The sequence below is a fragment of the Echiichthys vipera genome (genome assembly GCF_963691815.1).
Source record: "Echiichthys vipera genome assembly, chromosome: 1".
NCBI classification, from domain to species: Eukaryota; Metazoa; Chordata; class Actinopteri; order Perciformes; family Trachinidae; genus Echiichthys; species Echiichthys vipera.
The window spans coordinates 27,153,018-27,175,435 of NC_139826.1; the positions used below are offsets into that span (position 1 = coordinate 27,153,018).

At 41.5% G+C, this 22,418-nt stretch overlaps 1 protein-coding gene across 2 annotated transcripts in view; it reads right to left on the reverse strand.

Moving 5' to 3' along the window:
• Positions 1–4,612: 4,612 nt before the first annotated feature.
• Positions 4,613–22,418, reverse strand: part of acsf3 (acyl-CoA synthetase family member 3) — a 34,315-nt gene continuing 16,509 nt past the window's right edge. For both annotated transcript variants that reach the window (XM_083916332.1, XM_083916331.1), the window contains 4 exons: positions 22,128–22,254; positions 9,592–9,726; positions 8,892–9,003; positions 4,613–6,780 (listed from right to left, as the gene is read on the reverse strand). In XM_083916332.1, coding sequence (XP_083772458.1) covers positions 6,666–6,780; positions 8,892–9,003; positions 9,592–9,726; positions 22,128–22,254 — 489 coding nt within the window. In that variant the 3' untranslated portion in view covers positions 4,613–6,665. The remainder of the gene's footprint in view (positions 6,781–8,891; positions 9,004–9,591; positions 9,727–22,127; positions 22,255–22,418) is intronic.

Sequence of the window (22,418 nt, forward strand, 5' to 3'; positions counted from 1 at the left end):
CTCTGACGACTCCCTGTTGGGCTCTGGAATTTTTTAAAGGCCCTCTCCCCCTTCCTTCTCTTCAAAGAGACGAGGCTTGACATCCAGGTGTTTTATAGTATTTGTGGCTCTGATCATCCATCAAGCCGATCGATCACTCTCCCAGCAGCTTTTATTAATGATCTTGTCAGCCAGCCCGCTCTCGGGTGCAGCCGCTTGTCCAGGATGATAGATCATTAGCTAGTCTGCCTGCTATTTATTCTCTCATGACCTTGTCTCTCTCCATTGTTGAGTGGGTCGAGTTATGAGAGCTAGAACATGATAATTCACTATTGATTCTGTATCCCACCCCCCCAAAAAAAGTTTTTGAGCTGTGTTCAGGTGCAAAGACACAGACAGTGATGGAAGAAGTAATACAATATTTTACGTAAGTAAAATTAGCAATACCACTACCACACGCAATAAGAAATACTCTATTGAAAGTTTTCCTTCATAATTTTACCTGAGCAAAAGTAATTATGCAGAATGGTCCCTTTTAGTACCATGCTGCATTACATTTTCTCTCTGAATTCATTCCTCGAAGCTGCACTGTGTTGAAAATGCCTTCAAAGTTTTTGGACCCTCATTGTGGAGCGAGCTACAGAGTCATCCTAAACAAGAGTATTTTATAAGCACGGAAGATTATAAAAACAGGATTTAAGTCTATGTGCACGCTAAATGTCCATGTCCTGTTACTGAACCCTGCCAAGTCAGGGTTCTAAATTTAAGTGGTTTATTTCAGTCTGTTGCTTGTTTTTGCTACTGCTGTCTTGGAAAGGACTCCCTTGTAAAAGAGATTCAGAATTTCAGGGAGAATATTCCCAAATAAAGGTTAAATAAAAATAAATAGTGTTAGATTTATATATCATTTGTATATGTATTAATGTAAAAGTATAATGTAGCATTGTTACTTTCCACCGTTCGACACAGAGTGTAAATATGCAGGATGCTTGGTTCGTCATCACCTTCATTTAAAAAACATTTTGTGGAACACAGAAAATGAGGCAAACATAATTAACAGATACTAGTGAGGGACAAGCAGGGAAATAAAGAGAAAACAGGGAGTGATAGAGAGAGGAAGGGGGAAAAAGGTCAACAGAGAAAAAGGCAAAGAGAAAACACAAAGTGTATCAGCGGGAGTTTCACAGGAACGAAGCCCTAGGCTGAGCCAGTGAGGTGTAAGTAGCTTTAGAATAAACATGAGCTCCATGTAAACAACAACCTGCCACTACAAGCATCGGTTACGCACCTGCATAGACCTGGTGGGGTTCTGGATTCACTGATGTGTGTTTGTATGTGTGTACTGTATACTCAGGGTGTCCCTGGGGCTGAAGAGCCTTGCCTGTCATCCTCCCTTCACTCCTCTCTCTACCCACTTATATCCATAAAGCCTGTCGTGTTGATCAAGTAGCTACAGGCCCGGAGCATTTTGTGTTTGTCAAAAGTGTTCACATGTGAATGTTTGACTGTATAATTGTAGCCCGATTTTCTGTTTGTGACTGCAGTGTCCAACAGAGCAGCAGTGTATAAGTGAGACCACTGTGTTTCTGTTGCTCATTACTACAGTCTGACCTGTTTATTATGCAGTCTGTGTTCAAAAAGAAGAAAGAAGAACGTTGCTCTCCTCCAGAATCATTCATGATGGACGGCTTTCATGTTCACAGCAGAATGACGGGCAGACTGAGACCTCTGTGGAGTCAGAGTGACAGAGGATGAGCTTCAAAGTAATGTACTGTATGCACAAGTTAAAATGCAAATCCTGAGAGGACAGGGGGCACATAAGTAGTGTGTGAAGTGTTAATATATCATGTTTGTACATTTCTGAATTGTTATGTTTATATAGCCTTTCACAAGCCTGGAAACCAGAAAAATCTTCCAAACTCATGTTTCATTTGTTCTGGAAGGTAGGTCTGGCCCTTCTCCCATCCAGACGGATTTTCAGTGGCTTGACATTGTAGGGACTGATCACAGCCATTTATCCTACGTGGAGTGGGTTTAAGACGTTGACTGACAGCATCATTAGTCTGCAGGTCCGTTCACCACAGTTTACTTGGCTGCATTACCCATTTCAGAAACAAATGTATTGTTCCGTTTAGCTGTGATTTAAGAAAGTTTGCATCTTGTTTTTCATGGAGCAAGCACCACTGTGTTTTTTGCTTTGATTAGTTGTAGGACTATCCAACTGTGTCCAGAGGCATTTTGCTCTGCAATCTCACAGTGATGTCAAGACTCCAGGCTAGCTGTTTCCAGTTGTTATGCCAAACTATGCTAACTGTCTCCAACTAGCTGGCTCTAGCTTTACATTTAACATTTTGGCATGAGTGTGGTATCAATCTTCTCACCTAACTCTTGGTAAGAAAGCAAATACGACGACTACCTGAAGTGCCATGCTATTTCAGCAGCATCACTAGTGGGTGTGATCAGAAGGGAAGTGTTGTTGCGGTGTACAACACACCCTGGAGGTTAAACCAGTGGAGATCAGCTGGGTGTTCAGTTGCTTTTTAATTGCTTTTATTCTGAAGCACTTTGGTACTTTTGTTTAAAACATTTCTATATAGATAGTTCAAACCTGTCTGTGTCCTTTGTTCTGCTCAGAACAACTTAATTGACTGCTCACAGATCTCTGTCAGCCCTATGACGAATGTGCAAACTGTCAAGCTATTCTCTCTGCCTCCAACCAGGTGTATGCTGGGATACGATTCTGAAAGCGGGTACAGAAAATGAATCCGTGATTGAATGAGCTGGCATCCAATCAGTGTGCTCGATGTAATAAAAAATGTCACTTTGAAATGTGATAAAGTTTTGATCCCTTGTTAGCTCGTGATGCCAGCTGGCTGCTGTTATAAACTTATGTATCTACTTCTGAACAGGAAGCTAAAGTAGTCTAGAAAAGTTAATAAATATGATCTTGCAGGGAGGCTTGAATTAGACGTGAACCTGTGACAAAGTAAAAAGACACCAAAACAACATGACAATATAAACTACCCAGCATCTCATTATAACTTCACCTACTTCTTTTAAACCTTTGCCATTCTACCCAATCTCTCCATGTGTCTCCAACACATAAACAACCTCACTGGTGTCCCCCATAACCCACCCTCCAGGACCCTGGGGCCCAATAAGCAGCAGTCTGCAGACAACCTCTTCCACCACGCTCCAGCAAACACACAGGCAGGGAGTGTTTGAATGTGTGAGTGTTTGAGAGAGGGAGGTGGATGTAGTTCAAGGGCACGAGTACTCCATCAAGCCTGAGTCTAGGGAATATCCACCAGCTTCCCCTCCCCCTTTTGTGCCCCAGGGGGGCACAAGAGCCTGTCCTAAGTGCCCCTCTAAACACACACACCTACAGTAGAGTGTATCTATTACTCCACAACAGCTACTACACTCTTCAGTTTTGATTTTGACCCTCTGCTGCTAGCTGCAGCCTTGGCATGGCAGCCCCAGCCTTCCTGCCCGTGGCCCTGGCCGACTCCCAGCTCTGGTGTGGGTGGTTGGGTGGGGTAGCGAGGGGATTTGGGGGCACTGAAAGCTGTCCTCTGGTGCTCCTGCAGCCCTGCCTGCTCATCCATCCTAGCCTGCCAGCCCACAGATCGATAGCTCTGCTCTCTTAATCAGGTCTCTGGTGACTGTGGGCGGACAAGTGTGTGTATGTGTGTGTGTGTGTGTGTGGACAGGAGGTTGTATCGGCTGGGGGTTGCGCTTGTGTTTCCATCTTCAGTTCTTTGGCTGTTCATCACAACTGTTTATCTCAGTGTGCTTTTCTTCTGAATTCCCAAATCCTTTGCATACATGTTTAAAAACCTAGGCTGACTTTCTTCCACAATTTCATTTCTGTCATACCCCTTCCATTAACTTTCTCAAGACACCTCTCGTTAAGGCTCCAATCTCGACGATCCTGTTTTACAGTTTTTGGTCTTCTTTTTTCTTCATCTCTTCACATACTCTCTGCCTGTTCTGGCAGCATGCCAGTACTCATTCAGAAGGAGTCCTCACAGTGAAGTTGGTCTCGGTGCTAGTGCAATCTGTTTTGACTTGTGATGAAGACAGAAGTGGTGAAGTGTTGGAGAAATGGAGATGAGAAAGCATGAGAGGTGAGAAGAGCGAATGGAGCGAGAGAGTTTGTCAGATGGAGTGCGGGGCAACCAGCTGTGGTGTTGTGCCTTACTAGAGGCTCTCATCACACCTGTGTTACCACAGCTGCACAGACACACAAATACACACCGTAGTTGATGAGAGAATAGCATACCAACTTCAAAGCACTCTTTAATTTCTATTTTTATAAAACTTTAAATTAGCAGATAAACATTATCCGTTATTTCAAGTGCGCCAGTGTGTGTTCAATACCAAGGACTTCATATAAACAGGGTTTTCTCACAGACACATTTCAGAGTTCATCATATCTCCGGTTCTGCCACCACATTGTATTTTATTATATTATTTTCTATTCTGATTAGTGCTGGTGTAATCAAGCATGATTCTTGATTCTGGTCACACCACTCTACCACAAAACCTGTATTTTCTGATCACAATGTTTTCACCAATAAAACATCAGAATATGACAAAAAGAGTGCTCTATCACTCTTCACTAAAAGGTAATGCTGTGTTTAAATATTTTTCTTGGGAAAGTTGAACATCCAGTTCATGGTAGGTGCAATTATTCATCAAATCAGACTTAATTAGAAAACCCATCACAACAGGACAGACTGAATAGTGGATCCCACGGTCTTCATGGTGCAGGCATTCCATAAGCGGGTATTGACTTTGAAGTAACTTTATCACAGTTAGTCACAATTTTTTACTACATAATGATTGTATAAACGACGTACCATTTTTGTATGACATTGTTTTTGCTGTTTGTGTACAAGAAATCAACAAACTGCATCAAAAGTGCCCGTCAAATGAATGAAAGAGAAAGCAAAATGTTCTACAAAGATTTTATACTTTTTGTTTTCCGAGAGCTTTCTCACTACCTTCTGCATTTCCTTTGTACATCACATTTGGGGGCAAAGTGTGCATTAAGAGCAGCATGCTCAATTTTATCGATTTTCAAAAATCAAAAGAGACAAAAGTGTTTTTATTTCGACTGTTTTGCGCATACTTACTTTCCAGTGTGAACATACTACATGCTCTAAACCTGCTTAGCATTCATACAGTATGTACATTGCCTATAGAAAATCATACCCTTTTGAAATTGATAATATATAAAAATATATATTTTCACAGCGTGATTTACACATTTTGCCTTATAATATTAAAGTGAATTATTTTTTTTTTATTTCTAAAAACAAATGTATAAAAAAATGGGGTTGGAAAAGTGATGAGTCCCTTTAGAATAACCGTTATAAATATTCCCAGGTATAACCAATCACCTTCCAGATTACACACCAAATTAATTGGCCTCCACCTGACATCAATTGTGGTGTTTTTGATTTTACTTCAGAATAAAATCAGCTGTTCCTTGAGGACTCCACTCCTAGTAGAGCATGGTAACACAAATTATTTACCATGGTTGGAAAGATGCTTTCAAAAGAGCTCCGGGATAAAGTTGTGGACAGTCACAAGTTAGGAGAAGGATATAAAACTAGTTCAAAGGCTTTGACTATCCCTCTTACTACCATTCAGAGTATTGTCCGAAAGTGGAAGGCCTATGGCACCCAGACCTTGCCTAAATACAGCCGCCCCTCCAAACTGGATGGCTAAGCCAGGAAAAGGTTGATCAGGGAAGCTACCAAGAGGCACATGGTGACCTTGAAGGAGAAGTCTTAATGGCAGAGGTCGGTTCTCTGTGCATGTGACAACAATTTCACAAGTTCTACATGTTTGGCAGGGTGGCAAAAAAGAAGCCTCTTCTGAAAAAGTGTCACACCGAGTCTCGTAAAAAAACATATTGAAGATTCTGATGCCATGTGGCAAAAGGTTTTATCGTCAGAACGGAACAAAATTGAACTTTTGGGCTGAACTTCAAGCGTTATGTTTGGTGGAAACCAACCATCACTTTTCCAACCCTGCTATTCGAGTTTTTAATCTTTTTTTTTTAATTTGCTTGAATGTTGTAAGGCAAAATGTGTAAATCATGCTGGAAAAATATATTTTTTATGTATTATCATTTCAGGCTGTAAAACAATAAAAGATACTATTTCAAATGGGTATCATGACTTCCTATAGGCAATGCATTATAAGAAACTGGGACACCACTTCAGTTGCAAACCCTATAAAAGTGGGTCATATTAGATTGCATAACAATTAACAGTACTTGACTTCTTAAAAGATTTTAACCACTAATACTGACTTAAGTTGCAATTCGGACACACATTTTCTTTCCTCTTGGTTGAGTTCTGTTTCATATTACCTCAATAAATAACATATCAAAGTGATGATTTCCAGACATCTCTTTAACAGTAAACAATGCAGGTCATAATTGGCATTTAGTGTAATAGAATTACCTTTATAGCAGTGTCCGTAGTTGTGATTAAGTTACCTCAGAAGTTAAGTAATTTTCCATGAGAGGTTTTTCCATTACTTTGTATTTCCTCTGTACACTTATCTGCAGTGTTTGTCTGTTCTAAGGACCAGATGGGGACAGCCTGGACATCTGCAGTTCTTTAACCAGAAACCTGTATGTTGTCAAACATATTGATGTGGTCCAGTTATGGGAAGAAGTGACGCAGGAGGTCCTTCTTGTTGACCTTGCCCATCTGATTCCTTGGCATCTCCTCCACCAGCACCAGGCCTGTTGGGATGATGTAGGGCGCCATGTGCTCCCTGAAATAAACACTGATGTTAATACACTGAAGACTGTTTACTGGAGAAAGGAGGATAGACACACTAGGGCATGCACGACAACATACACAACACTGATCAATGTGCACACACGGATGGGAACAGACACACACATTTGCAACAATGAAAAGAAAAAAACAATAGCAAAACAAAGGCTGGCCCTGTGGCAGGGTAGTCAAGATAAGAAAAGAAATGTCCTTCATACACTCTGCAGCTCTCCTCCTTAATATCCCCAATTCGCCTTCCAGACACAGACAATTCCCTTCTTACAAAACAATATAATCACAGTGAGATGAAATAAAAAAAATAAATAATAAAAGGAAAAACAGAAGGCTGGGATAATTAAAAGTGTTTTATTTTTTCGGGTGGTGAGTGCACAGTTGTTACGTCAATTCTTGAAGCCTGGAGCTTTTCTATTATCTTCTAACCTAGTTTGTTTGTTTGTTTGTTTGTGCCTGAGCCTGTGTGTGTGTGTGTGTGTGTTCCTGTGTGAATGCTTGTGGTGCGAGTGAGCATAATGACTCATACTGCTGCCATCAAACAGTCCTTTCAGCAGATGTCTCCGTCTCTCTGACTCAGTGAGTAAAGTGTGAGTGAGTACATGTGCATACATACACAGCTCTGTAATGGGGATTGCTCGTGTCACCAGTTTCTCCAGGGCAGTGTCTTTGTGTGTGCGTAAGCGTGTGCATGTGTGTGTGTGTTCAAGACAGTGTGGGGTGCAGAGGGTGTGATAGAGATTCAGACTGACAGCTGAAGCCAGGGCACTGAAGAGTGAGCATCCATCTACTTGTTTATGTCTCATTTTATCTCCCTCTCTCTCTACCCTACATCGTGGCCTCAGCAGTGGGCTGTGTGCTGGCACTGCCTGTCCGCTGGCAGCACCCCTGGCTGCAAACACTGTGTGTGTAAGAGTGTGTGCGTGTGTGTGTGCGCAAGTATGTGTTAACCTGGGTCACAAGCAGCAGTGGTAATCCACCATGCTGGACCAGCAGGCCACAGCAGTAGGATTTAAAACCTCCACACCATATGGGGCCCATAACAGTGACGCACGCATGCATGCACGCACGCATGCACACAGAATTCAGAGATGTGAATAAAGTGAAGAAATAAAGTGGACAAATAAATTGGACAATATTCTATGCAGACGGTGAGTATCAGAGGAGGGAAATACAAAAAAGAAGAGAAGCGTTTGTGCCTTCAGCCACTCCAAAGCAAGTGGCTGCATGTCACCACCAACTGCCTGCAAAATAAACTCTGCTGACATTTAGAAAGGGCAGAAATAAAACAACTGTTAGCACGTAAGCCAAAGCCCTCCGTAACAATCATTTGTTTCGCTTCTTCCACATCTTCCTCTTTTTCATCTCCTGTCTTTCCTTCAGCTCCCCCTCATTAGTCCATCTCTGCCCTCTCTTTCTCTCACATCCCTCCCTATTGATCTGCGGACTGCGGGGCCGGTCACTGGGGACGTGTGTGCTGAACTGCAGAGTCGGCATCAGGAGGCCTTCATTTGTTTACCAAAAAGGACTGACAAAGAGCTGTGGAAATTGTCTTCTTGACTTAGTACAATAATATTTAACCAAGAAAGGGTCAGCACTCCTTTGTAATAAAAGAGTATGGTGCTCTTTTGTGTATTCATGATGGTTGATTGGTTGTAAGTTATTCAGGTCACAGTCTGCACTGGTGGTACGAGTTGGAGACCACCTGCTGCCACAAAGTTTATAAGACTACGAGAAAGAACTTTACCAAGTAATAATGAACTCTACTTCTACCACAAATGTGAACTTCCTTTGCAACAAAAGTTGAGCCAGGTTCAACTTTTTTGCTGGGTGACCTTGGATCTTTTTGCCAGAAATGAATGAAGGGGTTGTGTTTTTTCACACAGTGCTGTCATCTACAGTACCTGAACACAACCTTAGACTAAAGGATGCAAGTTGGAGCCCTCACTAACCCATACTAATAATCTATCATTAAACTGTGTCACAAATTTAGCATCGTTCTGAAAGCAAGTGTAAACACAATAGCACTCAAAGAGAGCTAACCAACAGGCAGTGTCTACTACAGAAAGATTATCAATCTGAAGGTCACAGTACCTTGCCCAGGTCTTCAACTCTGACAGGGTCATCCTCTGCTCATTCTTCAGCTGCACCACTGCAGTGACTTTCTGACCCCAAGTGGCATCCGGGGCCCCGATCACAGCCACATCTGCAAGGTTCAAATTTACACAAGGCCGACATGTTTTTAAGGTTAAACAACTCAAATCCTATTATCTTGTAGTGCAGTGCTTCAAAATTAGGACACTGCCACATTTTTTATTGTGTTGGCTCTGTGCCTCAGCACAGTTGGTTGCAGGGTGCAAAATGTGACGCAAACCACACTGCCTTTTTCATTGAAGATGCCCGGATCAGTTGCCAGTCACATCATTTGGCTACCACCAAATCCTCAGCTGTTATTTTGCTGTGAGGTGAAGTGACGTAGAAAGTGTTTCTAACACATCAGATGAACAGTGTTGAAATTGAAGTCCCTTTTCTAGATAGTCTATTCATTTTTGTGGACAGTGAAAAACATTCCTCCGTCTTCTTGTCTCTATGTTTATGATCATTGTCCTGCTGCATCATCCTAAATTGGAGGATAATATACTGTATTAAGATGACTACAAGCCCTACAAGAGTTGGCCTAATATTGGTATGAATACATCTCTTGAAACTTTAATTCAGAATGCTCAGAGCCAGAGCAAAAACAAATTTATTCCTGTCCTTCTACTTACAGACCGAACCTCTACTCTACTCTTACCTATGATGTCGGGATGTGCCAGCAGGTGACGCTCCACCTCGAGTGCACTGATCTTGTAGCCACCACTCTTGATGATGTCAACACTGCTGCGGCCCATAATCCAAAACACACCATCTTTATAGACCGCAGTGTCTCCTGAAAAAAAACAAACATGTCCATACATGGAGAGAGGAAGTGCAAAGGTACCAAAATCACCATGGATATCGTGGATTTTTTTTTGTAGTTGTTGAGATATTTCATGCTGCTCGTATGGCTAGATATTAGTGAAAATCTGGTAAAAAATGACTATTTGCCGTTTGACCATTTGCTGTTTTTTCTGTTACATTGATGGTATATAGTCAGCAGTTTCTTTGCAATGTATCATTTTTTGTTGCATTGTCTTTTATTACTTAAAACATATTCTGAGCTGTGCTTGCCACAAGACACAGAATAAATCCGAAAATAAATATAAACAAAAAAACAGCATTAGTAACAGTAACATTACCTTTATGATTAGATACAAGGAATGCAGGCTAAGGAAACTTGGTTGAATACAAGTGTGTGTGTGTGTGTGTGTTTGAGACAGAGAAAGTAAGAGTGCATTGGATGGATGAGTGTTTAAGATCCCCTCCACATCATCTTCCAGACACACGCCCTCCACACACTCATAGGTGTCTGGGGGACAGGTGTGGGGGAGGATGAGTACAGTATGTGGGATGAGGGGCTCAGCTGGGCCTGGGGATGACGAGCAGAGGAAATGGGTCAGTATGGATGAGTGGAGTGAGACGACGCGGGAGAAAAATGGACAGAACATGAAGGTGTCCTCTTGGATTATTACAGGTGGTGCGTCCACAGCTGGGACCGAGGAGGGAATGGATGTGTGTGTGTGTGTGTGTGTGTGTGTGTGTGTGTGTGTGTGTGTGTGTGTGTGTGTGTGTATGAGATGTGACGCTGTGACGTGTTTAAGTTGACACTGTAGTTAAACTGATATTTTACCCATTTCAAACCAGTTCTGCATCTGAGATCTGCCAAAATCTGCTGAATGACACGTTATCGTCTTTCCAGAAATTCACGTTTTCGGCAGACCTCTGATGCTCCGTCCAGCGGGGGCTTCTGCCATAAAGACGGACCAAACACCATTTATCTGAACACAATGCCCACATTCCCATGACATAGACCTGGAGTGAAATAAGTATCTCTTTAAGGCTGGAGGGTTAAATAGAGGTGGTGGACTGAGAGATCAAAAAAGGTCAGGGATAGGGGTAGCCACTGTAGCTATGGTACCATTGAGGACAATTCATCAGCAGGATAGATGAGGAGGAATTACCCAATTACACACACATACAGTATACAGTGAGGGAATATTATTAAATATTAACATTTTATACTCAGTAAAGCAAAACAAACCAAACTTACTTGTGCACAGTAGTATATGAACATTTGATTTAAAATTAATTTAAATAAAGCAATTCATTATTTTCCCGTAAAGCATTGAGACCATTGGGCAGGGTGCTGAGATTAACATATAATAGAAAAAATATAATAAATATTAAGAAAATGAAACGGCATGTGGCATCAATCTTCTCCAACTATCATTAAGAAATTTAATAAATGTTTTTTTCCCAAAATATTGAACTATTCTTTCATTTCTTAAGAGGGGCGGTTTTAGACTGGTAGACTTTGGACTTATTCCCTCAGCATTTGTAAAATCCTTGGTACGGCCCTGCTCGGAGCATTTCCACCAGGTTGAGCTGCCATGTAAAGGCCACAGCAGGAAAAAGGCTAAAATATGGAATCAATAACACAAAAGGACTGGTCCTGTCTCACCTAGAATCAACACAATGAAGCATTTGCAGGAGAAGGATTATGTTTTGATGGTTGTCTGTTTTTACTGCCATCTTCTGCCTGTCCTCTACTTCGTCATTTAGTCTCATTTGTTCTCCAACACCGTAGCCCTCTGTCCATACATCAGTGTCAGCCGAATACACACAACAATGTTTAAAAAATAAATAAATAAAAATTCTATCCTTGCCCTCCATTTTTTTCACACTACCTCTGGAGAATCTCTCTTCACATCTCCTTTTTCCTTATCTCAACCCATCTTCCCTGTCTCTTCTTCCCCCTCTTGCCTTTCCGCTTCAGCATCAATAGAGGGCCCATCTGTTCCCATACATCACGCACTTCATTTCAGTTTATTAGCTGGGATAAATCATAAATATTTCATTATACATCACGGGCGGCTGTCGCCGCCACACCGACAATTTATCACTGCTGCCCTCTCTGCCGGCTTGCCACGGCGGCTATAAGCTTTCCAGTCTATTAAACAAGATTGATACAGTGTGTAAATTTAGATATTGGGAATTTCTTCACAGACCACTGCTCCGCACTGATAGGCCAGGGTAACAGGGGTAGAGGGGGAGGATGGAAGGAGAGGGGAAGAGAGAGCAAAGGGAGGGAGTAGAGGAGCTTGGTTGGGTGTTAACACCACTAACAGGGTAGTGACAGTTTCCCCCATTCTCCTCCTCTTTTGGATGAGGAGGATAAAATAAAATGTAGGACTAATTTATTTACAGCTATGCAGCTCTCTCATCTTATGAAAATATATATGGGGAAATGAAACCAATAAAAATGCCATAAAATTTGTCCCTTTGGCTGCAAGTGTTTAAGCGTAGAGGATGGAAATGGCATTAATGAGGCAATGTTTGACAAAGGGTTGAAAAGAAACACTCAGACAACATACTTGAATTGAGTTTGAAGTACTTATACAGGACTCTTTGACCTTGTCTCTTTGAGGAGGAGGAAATAACGAGCGAAAGAACAGCATGTTTGAGAGAGGCACAAGTGGGAATAGCGATTGGAGAACACAGACTGATAAAAGAGGAAAGAAGGGCGGGAGAGAGATTGTTGGGAACTGCGTTACTAGGTCGCACACATACACACATGCTTGTGTATATACACACATACGTACTGTATGTGCACACACAGTACACACACGCACACAAACATTACTTCAGGCATCAGAGACTCTCTGCCATTATGCGTTATGGCGTTGGAGGCAGATATGGCCGAATGGCTTTCTTAATTAAAACGATAAGAAGCCTAATTGCACTGGGCTTTCATCTCATTCTGAGGCATTAAAGAAAGTGAAGGCACACAGTGTGGAAAAAATAAAGAAATAAAAACAGATCAAGACTTTAACTGAAGGATGGAGGGCAGAGAAAACTTCTGTCACGTCTTTCAGAAAACAGGAAAATTACATTAGCTATCTGCAGGAAACTTACACTGCAATTTCAATTTCTTAAAATTAACACTAAATTATTTTAAGCCATTAATTGCTATTTTCTCAACATTTTCTTGTTGCATTACTCAAAAAAACGTTTTTTTGAGTAATGCAACACTGCCTTGAGATTTCATAAAATCTATGGCAAAAATTTCACATTTGAACAGGATTCTGGTGAATGGATTTTATTCCTGTTGATACATTTTCCATTATTTAAGAAGCCAACATCGGTGTCATTCTTGAGATTTTCTATAGTAAACCAAGCAAATGACATTGAACAACATAGAGGAGAAATGCGATGGTTACCCTGCAGTGTGGGGAAAGATAACTCTGAAAATGTTAAAAAATGTTGTACGGTAGTCAACAGTAAGGAGAAAATATTTTTTCTGATCCTGTTTGAATTGTGTCTTGAATTACACATGATGTTTGTGAATTCAAAAGATAGTTTTGCAAGTCAGGGAAGTTGCAGTTTGTCAAAGGTTTGTCGTAGGAAGATTTAGTTTTATATGAAACCGCTCAGTGAACTACAACTCTCATCTCGCACAATATTTGTCACTGACTCTTGTCTCGCACAATATTTGTCACCAACACCAACACCAACATAGCACTACACGTCTGGCCTTAGGAAGCCAAAGAGTGAGCAAGACCAGTTGCTTGTGTGAGTACATCCTGGTATGAAACATGCAGGAATTGTAGTTTCAGCGAGATAGAAACGTGACGTTTGTGTGTGTCTTTCTTATACTTTTCTTAAACTAACAGTTTTATAACAAACTTTTCTTGATTAGCAAAATGACCCTTTAAAATCCCAAAATAGCAAAAATGATTTGTCCCTCAACGATTACTACAGTATTTCTTCTGAAATAAGGTCTTGTGGTGGTCCTCCTGAGGGGGAGGGACTTCTCTGTATAATCTTTCACTGTAACTGGAAGATATGTCTTTGACACATTTTTGATCATGCAAAGTCTATTTGATATTTAGTTACATGATTACATGCGATGCAGGTAAGATCCCTCTGACTGCACCAGGCGGTTAGCTCTTTACTTATCAAACAAACGGTTTGCCCCTCTCCCCGAGTACCCACTCAGCAAACTCTCAGAGCTGGCAGGGAAGCATCATGGGGGCTCCACAGGGATGCTACCGATTCTGTTGCCTCAGTAAACGGTAACTATTATTTGACAAGATTCAAAAGTATCTGTGGGATGTGTTCAAAGCTTGAATTGCTGTTGTTAATTTATTTATGACTGGGTGCACACATGCTGTAGTTGAGGCCTTTGTTGACACTCTTTTCCAAATTACACAGGCACAGACACAAACATAGTGAATGTTGTTTTGCCTAAACAGTGTGTGAAAGAAAAGGGCACAGTATGACATATGACAAAGGCCAACATCAGAAAAACACTTCAGTCTGTCTGCCACTAGCTTAGCTGAAAGGAAAGAGGCAACTAAAAAGGCACAAAAACAGGTTTTTTGTGTAGATGAAAAAAAAATCTTGCTGCCAGGACGTTCCAGCCCCATAACAGATTTCTGCTGCTGCTGAAATTCATAGAAGTAACTGCTCTATGAGTGTTTGTAACTGAATGTGAATCCGACCTTGATCTAAGTATCATGTACTTGTAAATTGTGTGCACACCCCACTCAACTCTAGAGATGCGGCTGCCTGGTATGTAGCCTTCTGTACAGTGCACACTTTGAGTGATAAAATGAAAACATGTCCACATTGACATCATCTCATTCTGCCTTTGACTTAGTGCACACTCAAACACAGACTGCAACAGCTTGAAAAAAAGGAGGAAACACAGATGTGTCATTTCCTTATACTTAGCATTATTTGCACGCATATTCTTCTTGAGAAGAATGAAATTCTTACTTGACTTAGATACTGTTGTCATGTGAAATCCTCTTTACCTTGGTTAAGGAAGAGCCTGTCAGATTGCAGAAAAACTACTGGCCTGATTTTCATGAAACTTGACGGAAGGGTGAAGCATGGGCCAAGGAAGAACCCATTAGATTTTGGGGCAGATCTGAATCAGGGTGCGGATACACAAATTATTTTTCACTTTCGATAACATTGTGAGGTACAATAGGGCATTTGTTCTGCATTCATGTGGTGTCGGAATATCGAAAAAAAAGAGGGTTACTGACAAAAAAATCCATACTGCATTAACGTTGTGAGATAGGGCATGCCTTGGCGGAGGTCTGTACTCTACAAGTGCCCTTATGGTTTACTCCTGCTTTCTTTTTACAGTATTTGAAGGTTTACAAAATTCTTCATTCACTAAAATCGTCTCCTTTTTAGCCTGAAATACACGTCTACATTAGGGTGTTGCCATAGCTACACTACACACTGTAGGGGTCAAGTTAAGATCATTTCCATAATGTATTATCACATTCAATGTTTAAAGGATTTAAAGGCATGTTAGACAACATTTTTTTTTAGTACAGGGGAGACTTTTATACAAATATTTTCATTAACAATAGTTCAAGATTCAGTTATAATAAAGTGCTTGTTTCACTTTCCGATTTAATTCTTTGATAATGATAGTGATATTTTCTGATAGTTATCGTACTGTGGAACCCTAATCTCAAACCATGAATTCAAAGCCACCTGGCTGTGCTCATAGCCTGTAGTAGACATGGGTTTAGCTTGCCTCTCTTTAACCTGCTACTGTATGATCTGTCTACACTATCGACAATCGTCACTCAATCCAGAGAGGGCACTATAGTGCTTCGAGCTGACAGTTCACAATTCTTGTAGAGGTTCCATAAATTGTGTAGGTGTTAAGCACACTCAAGCTACAGTAGTGTTACCATCTCTGCAGACATCTAGGAATGCTCATACAAACTTTAGTAAAAAAAAAAAAACCATTGCATAGTTTCAAAAAATACCCATCATCAAAAAAAACTAAAAAGTGTTTTTTTCTTTTTAGAGATACTATGGCAGGCATGTTGTGTTATGTCTCTGCACTGGCATCACTCAAGTGTTCAAAGTGGGTCGGGTAAAGCTGAGTGTCCACCATCACTGTGGAGAGGAGAGCCTTATCTGAACAAAGATGATAGAGGTCTAGATGTGAGTCGTGCCTCTACGCAGAGTGACTGTAAACACTTAGCATATATGAATATTAATGTTCCACATTAAAGCCCCGATGCCTGGATGGAAGAGTTAATGAGGATAAATAACAGACAGCCAAGCAGTGAAATCCCAGCTCTGGAATATTTATCATCCTTAACTTTTGTCACAGCTCTTTTTTTTTTAGTAATTAATATCGTACAAGAAAGCACTTTGCACTTGGATGAGTGATCTAATTTGTTTAATATAATGCAATTAAAGGAGCTGGAATTGCTTTATATTCCTGTTGCTGATTATATTCTTTGCTGGGATGCATCTCCACCAGCAGATAACAAGCTGAACTTGAGGATTGATGTCTGTCTAAGATCCGCCATGTTCATCAAGCAAACTACTTAACTGCCGTTTACATGCTCCTTCTCTGCACTGAATCCCACAAATCTGATAGGCAACCAAGACAAATTGACTCCAGAAAGCAGCTGTCGATTATAAAACCTGAACACTGAGCAAACCAGATTCAAAACTCATATTAGTTTTACTTTTGGAAAGGTAAATATACTGTACATTTTTACCTCGCAAAAATGATCTTTTTAAAAATGTTTTTCGGCAGGAAAATATACAGAGAACAAAGTGGCAGCTGCTTCACCAGTTTGCTCCAACACTCCTGAGGTTTAGTAGCTAACATGAATGTTTAACTACATTTACCTGCAACTGGGGTTAATAAAACCCAGACCCCTGTATGTTGACACCTTGGCTGTAAATGTTACGGGGACGGCTGGTTTGAACAAAGTGCTCGTAGCGTACTATTGGTGAATCCCACAGGGGGCTCTGACATTCGAGTGAGAAGGACACAATGTGACTTGGGGTGAAATCTGACATTGGGAACACAAAGAGGGTTGGAGGCAGGGAAGAGGAGAGCACAGCTGCGAGCAAAAGAACAATGCACAAATGACTAGTGATGGCTCTGCAGGATATGAGCCACACTTCTGTTTGTCTGTGGAGAATTTACCCTGCAGACCTGAAGCTCACCTTTGCAGCTGGGGTTACATCTCTCTCAGTTGTACACAAGCCACAGACGGACAAACACACGTTCTTTAATAACAGGACGCACACACACATTTTCAATTGAAATAATTTTAAAGATGCCACATTGTGAGATTCCCATCTCTTTTTTGATAATAAAGCAGGTCAAGGTGATTTAAGTATCAAAATGCTAAATCCACAGAGAAATGCACAAAGTCCGTAGTCCTTTAAACAAGCTGTTGAATTCTGTATGGTTGTGATGGCAGAATTACACTACATATAGGTGGAAGGTACAGTGACGGTGCTGTTACAATCATTACTCAAAAATGGTGCAGACACCAAGAGCACAGATGCAGAAGACCAGGAAAAGCTGACCAATCAGAGCAAACTTGTTTTTTAAGGGAGGGGGTTTGAAAAGACACGCTAATAGTGTTTCTCAGACAGAGGCTGGAGACAGATATATTCAGACAGACTGTATGAGAAAAATAAAGTGTTTTTGAACATTGAACTATGTAAACATGTTCTGGGAGAAACCGAATACAAGTATGAACTTGAAAATGAGCATCAAATTGGACCTTTAACACTTGTGCTTTGTCAAATGAAATCCATAATTCATAATATAAGCCTGCAGGGTTATCCAAACATACTGGTGGAAAATGTTTTAGTTGCAATATCAAAAACTCAACTTTTGCCACATTTATTGCTAATTCTTGCTCTCACAGGATTTACGTGGCTCACACAAGTAAGTTCCGTAGGAATAAGCAATAACTAGTGTGAAACTGAAGTAAAAAGACAAAGATTTAACTCCTTGTTAACTTTTCAGCTCATGAAAGTCTCTTAAACATCAGAAAAGGCAAGGGTGATAGTTAACCCCCAAACACAGCTTCCGCTAAATCGCTAATGCCTAAGATTCCCTGTCTTCCCACAAGTCCTCATTAATTCATGTATTCATACATTTATTTATGGTTTATTTCAGAACATCATAATTCATTCTGGGTGAAGTACAAAACTCTCTTGGTTGGTAGGCACCTACTAAACCCAAATCTACTGCACCAATTTTAGTTTATCTCTTGCTCTTTTCCTCTGCTTTGTTGCCTCTGAGTTGCTGTATAGACATGTGTACATCAAATCCAACAACAAAAGCCCTTGCAGTCTCGTCAACTTGAGGTGAACTCATAGCTCTGGACAGCAGACAGACTATATCTATTGAACAAACGCAAAAAGGGAGCTGAAAAAGGCGAAAGGGAATCAATGTGCTCCAGGATGTTTGTGAAGATGAGTGGAAAGAGAGAGCACTCAGGAGAAGGTGACAGCTTCCCTATAGAGCTACCAGTCATGCTACACAGCCCCCCGCTCGCACTATAGAAGACACCTCTGGCCAGCAGAGAACTTATTGATCTAAACTCTCACACTCCTTCTCTACTTCTTACACGCCACTTTTCTTCTCTCTCCCTTTGTCTCTTATTCCTATTGGCCTGTCAGTCTCCCCTTTAAGCTTTATTCCACTCTGTGTCAGTCACACAACACAAACAGAATGGTTTTGAAGACATTCTCAACCGCAGTGCATTTGAAAACGTTTTTTTTTAAAAAAAAATTTTTTTATAAATTGCAGCTTAATGCTATTCTGCTGCCTGATCTAACAAAGGTGCAGTTTTTAGGTTGGGAATGTTGTAGCCGGAAGTGGTTGATTTAAACTTACTTTGGATAATAGGGAGGACATGACCTCCACTGAAGCGTCAGTTAGAAAAAAACATCAGATATGTGTGGAGTGATGATGATTCTATAGCCTTCCTCAAAAATCAACCATCCCCCACTCTTTCAATTACGTCGTCGTGACACGCCTTCTTCTTCTACAATGGTTCACTGGTACCTGACTGAAGAATTAGCGCCACTAGCTCTTTATTTAAATGTATCTAACTCCTATGTCTGTGTGTGCAAGAATGTGATGATAAGATACATATCATAATTCAGGGGTGACATCTTATTTTAGGATTACTGTCACAGTATAAAGAACACACCACCACATGAGTTTGTTCTTACTGTATGTTGGAGTGTCAAGAGTCACATGGCTGGAGATACATTAGAACACTGATATGTCTCGGGTTTAAGCAACACAAAATGAACTGCTGTTTGCCAAGAGTCTACTGATCATGTAGACTCAAGATTATTATCTCTCTGAAGATTCATTAAAGGTCAGAAAATTGTTGCATGAAGCTCAATGAGAATCTGCCTTTAACCGACAGAAACAATAAGTTCACATTTCTGATAAAAAATTAAACTAGCTAACTTGTTATCAAACAAATTCTCCATCCTACAGTATTTAAACCTTCAATTTATTAGTATGAGACAAACTACTCTAGTGTATGTAATATTTGAAACCCTGCAGACCTGTTATGGTTATTTTTTGCTATGGGTCTGGAAAAAAATCAAACATATGGAACTATTCATAGCATTCAACCCGGACTGTTGTTTGATAAACTGCAAAATAATGAACCTAATTATGTTTTACATCGTTAACCCATTTTGAACTTAAAAAACCCCCCAACACTCTGTAATGAAAGAACCTAGAAATAATGTACCTGACAAACACTGTACATTACTTCTGTACATTAACTTTGCGTATAGCAGATCTTAAATACAATGTCAACATCTATCAGATAGTCCCTTAAACACTTACTTTGGTCAAGTCAGTGGCTGTATGAGATACTGTGTGCATCTTTCTGCATTATCATTTTATTAAATGAAACATTTGCAATTCACTGTAAAAGTTAACAAATCGATTTTGACAGCTTAAAGGCCAAAGAAAGCACATCTTAGCCAGCAGTCCACTGCTGAACACCTTTCATTTTTCCTCAATGACCTGAAGGTCAAATCCTGGAGCATGTAGAAAAAATTAGATACAGAAAGCTCAATGAGAAGGTGACAAGAGATCAGTGAGAGTTAGCACGTCAGAGATGAAGTGTGAGGATGATACAGTGTTCGAGAGAAAGGTGAAGTGTGAAACAGGGAGCAGGTGTGAGGGTAAAAAGGGTAAGAGTGTGAGAGGGACGGTAGGAATCTAAGGAGAGGGTTAAGTGCAAGTGGTCTCCATCTAAGGGCGCACTCACACTGTCCTTCCGCACCGCACCCCGGGCTTTAGGGTACTTGTCCCCCCTCCCTCCCCCCCGCGCCCCAGGCCCGTTTGTACTCACACTGCCTGGGCCTCACGCAAATGTTTCTTGCTGTCCATACGTCATCGTGCAGTAACACGTCACACGCATTGATTGACGTCATTTTGTTTACAAATCTTTCCACAGATCTCGGAGTTTTTGTGCGTCTTGTCGACTGTTTTTGAATATTTTCATCCGACCAAAATCTGCAGTAAACACTCCACCTCCACATCACATCAACGTGAACCTTTCGCCGCCATTGTTGTTGTTGTTAAATGTCCGCGCATGGTCCGTCCTTCTATTTTCTATGTCCGAAAAGGCGCACATGAATTAAGTCAGAACCGTCATAGGCCTCGTGCTCGTACACGTGCGCCAGCTCGTGCTCGTACATGTGCAAACGCGCACTACAATAGCCCACCTCTCTCAGGCGGGCCGTGGACGGCCTGCTGTCCGCAGTTATGCGCGGAGTGGGTGCACTCACACTGGTCAAACGCACTAGGCTTTAGCCGAAAAACCGGTTTTGGCCCGGTGCGGAAGGACAGTGAGAGTGCGCCCTAACACCCCCACATCCCCCTCAGATATTCAGAATGAGTGTGTGCCTATCCGTGTATTGTATGTGTCCCATGGTGTGTTCTTTTAATAATTTTCTCAATGTTCCACAACACGGAAACACGTGATAATTCAACATTTCCACAGGTTGCTCTACATTACGGTAATCAGTCAGTTTAAATCGTCATTTTAAATTATGATATCTTTTTTTTTTGTGTCACTTTAGTATGATAGAGGACTTCTACATATGAGCCTTAGCTCCAGTGCTTCAACTGCCACCTAACATTGTCTAAGCAAAAAATAATCTGGACATCCCTTCTGGTGCCCTGGATGCCCAAAAAATCCTCCCATTTCACACCTCTACATATGTGTGCGTGTGTGTGTGTGTGTTTAAGTTGGCATCAGGCAACACATGCAGGTGGGTGGGCAAGAAATATGTTTGATAGCTTCCTATTGAGTAGTCCACGGTGTGTGTATGTGGCTTGAGGGACTGGTCTGTGGGGAGCTGATTGCGCGGGCTCTCATTATGTGGCCAGTGGCTGTAATGGAGTGTGACAGCAGCGTGCTGTGCTCTGGATCTCTGTCCTTCCAGCCTGCAAAGCCAATTAAACACACTCTGCCCTGCTCTCCCACTGTCTCGCTCAGCATCGCTCTCAATCACTCGCTCCTTGCTTGCTCCTTTACACCATCCAACCCCACCTCCTCCACCGTCATCATCACCACCACCACTTCTCCTTCCCCACTCTCTCTGGGGCCTTACATGCCATCCTTTGTAGCTGACTCTCTCCCTAACCCCTCCACCACCACCTACTTCCAGCTCTTTTGCTTCTGGCTCTTATTTCCTGTTGTCTACATGACAATCAGAAGCTCCAATTGCTTCTTCCCTCACTCCTGTGTTCTCCAGCCTTTCTTTACTGCCCTCAAGCCAACCTAACGGCTGAATTTGTGGGCTCAGATGACACACACACACACACACACACACACACACACACACACACACACACACACACACACACACACACACACACACACACACACACACACACACACACACACACACACACACACACACACACACACACACACACACACACACACACACACACACACACACACACACACACACACACACAGAGGTGAAGAGCGAGGGAGCAATACTCGGTTTCTCAAGACCCAGAGCAGTCACAACCACTTAGGAGGAAAAATTCCCTGCAGCACAAAAAAAACACACATAGTCCATTTATCACTCCCTCATAGTCCCCCGAAATGTGCTCACACACACATACAATACACTTTCTGAGTGTGTGCGTGTGCGTGTGCGTGTGCGTGTGCGTGTGCGTGTGTGTGTGTGTGTGTGTGTGTGTGTGTGTATGTGGACTGGACTCCTGTTTTTTATATGTTTAAAATCATGCACTGAAAATGCAGTCTGTGGCAGATACGTTTTTTTTCCCTACTCGTGTGAATCGTGGAAGAGGACAGGGGGGTTTGGTACCTGTTTTGAACCAGCCGTCATCAGTGAAGGACTCTCTGGTTTCCTGAGGTTTGTTCCAGTACTCCTTAAAGACAGATGGACCTCGAACTAGGAGCTCCCCTTCTTTCCTCTCCAGACCTGGACGTACCTGCGATACATTCACAGAGAGAAAGCACAAGACCGAGATAAATTAAGTAGACAGATTTTAAGGGTTGAGTGCACTATTCAATCGATGCTGAGTGATGTAGTAGCCAACAAAAGCAGGAAAATACATGTATGTATGAATATGAAGCTGAAACTGAATCCAACCTG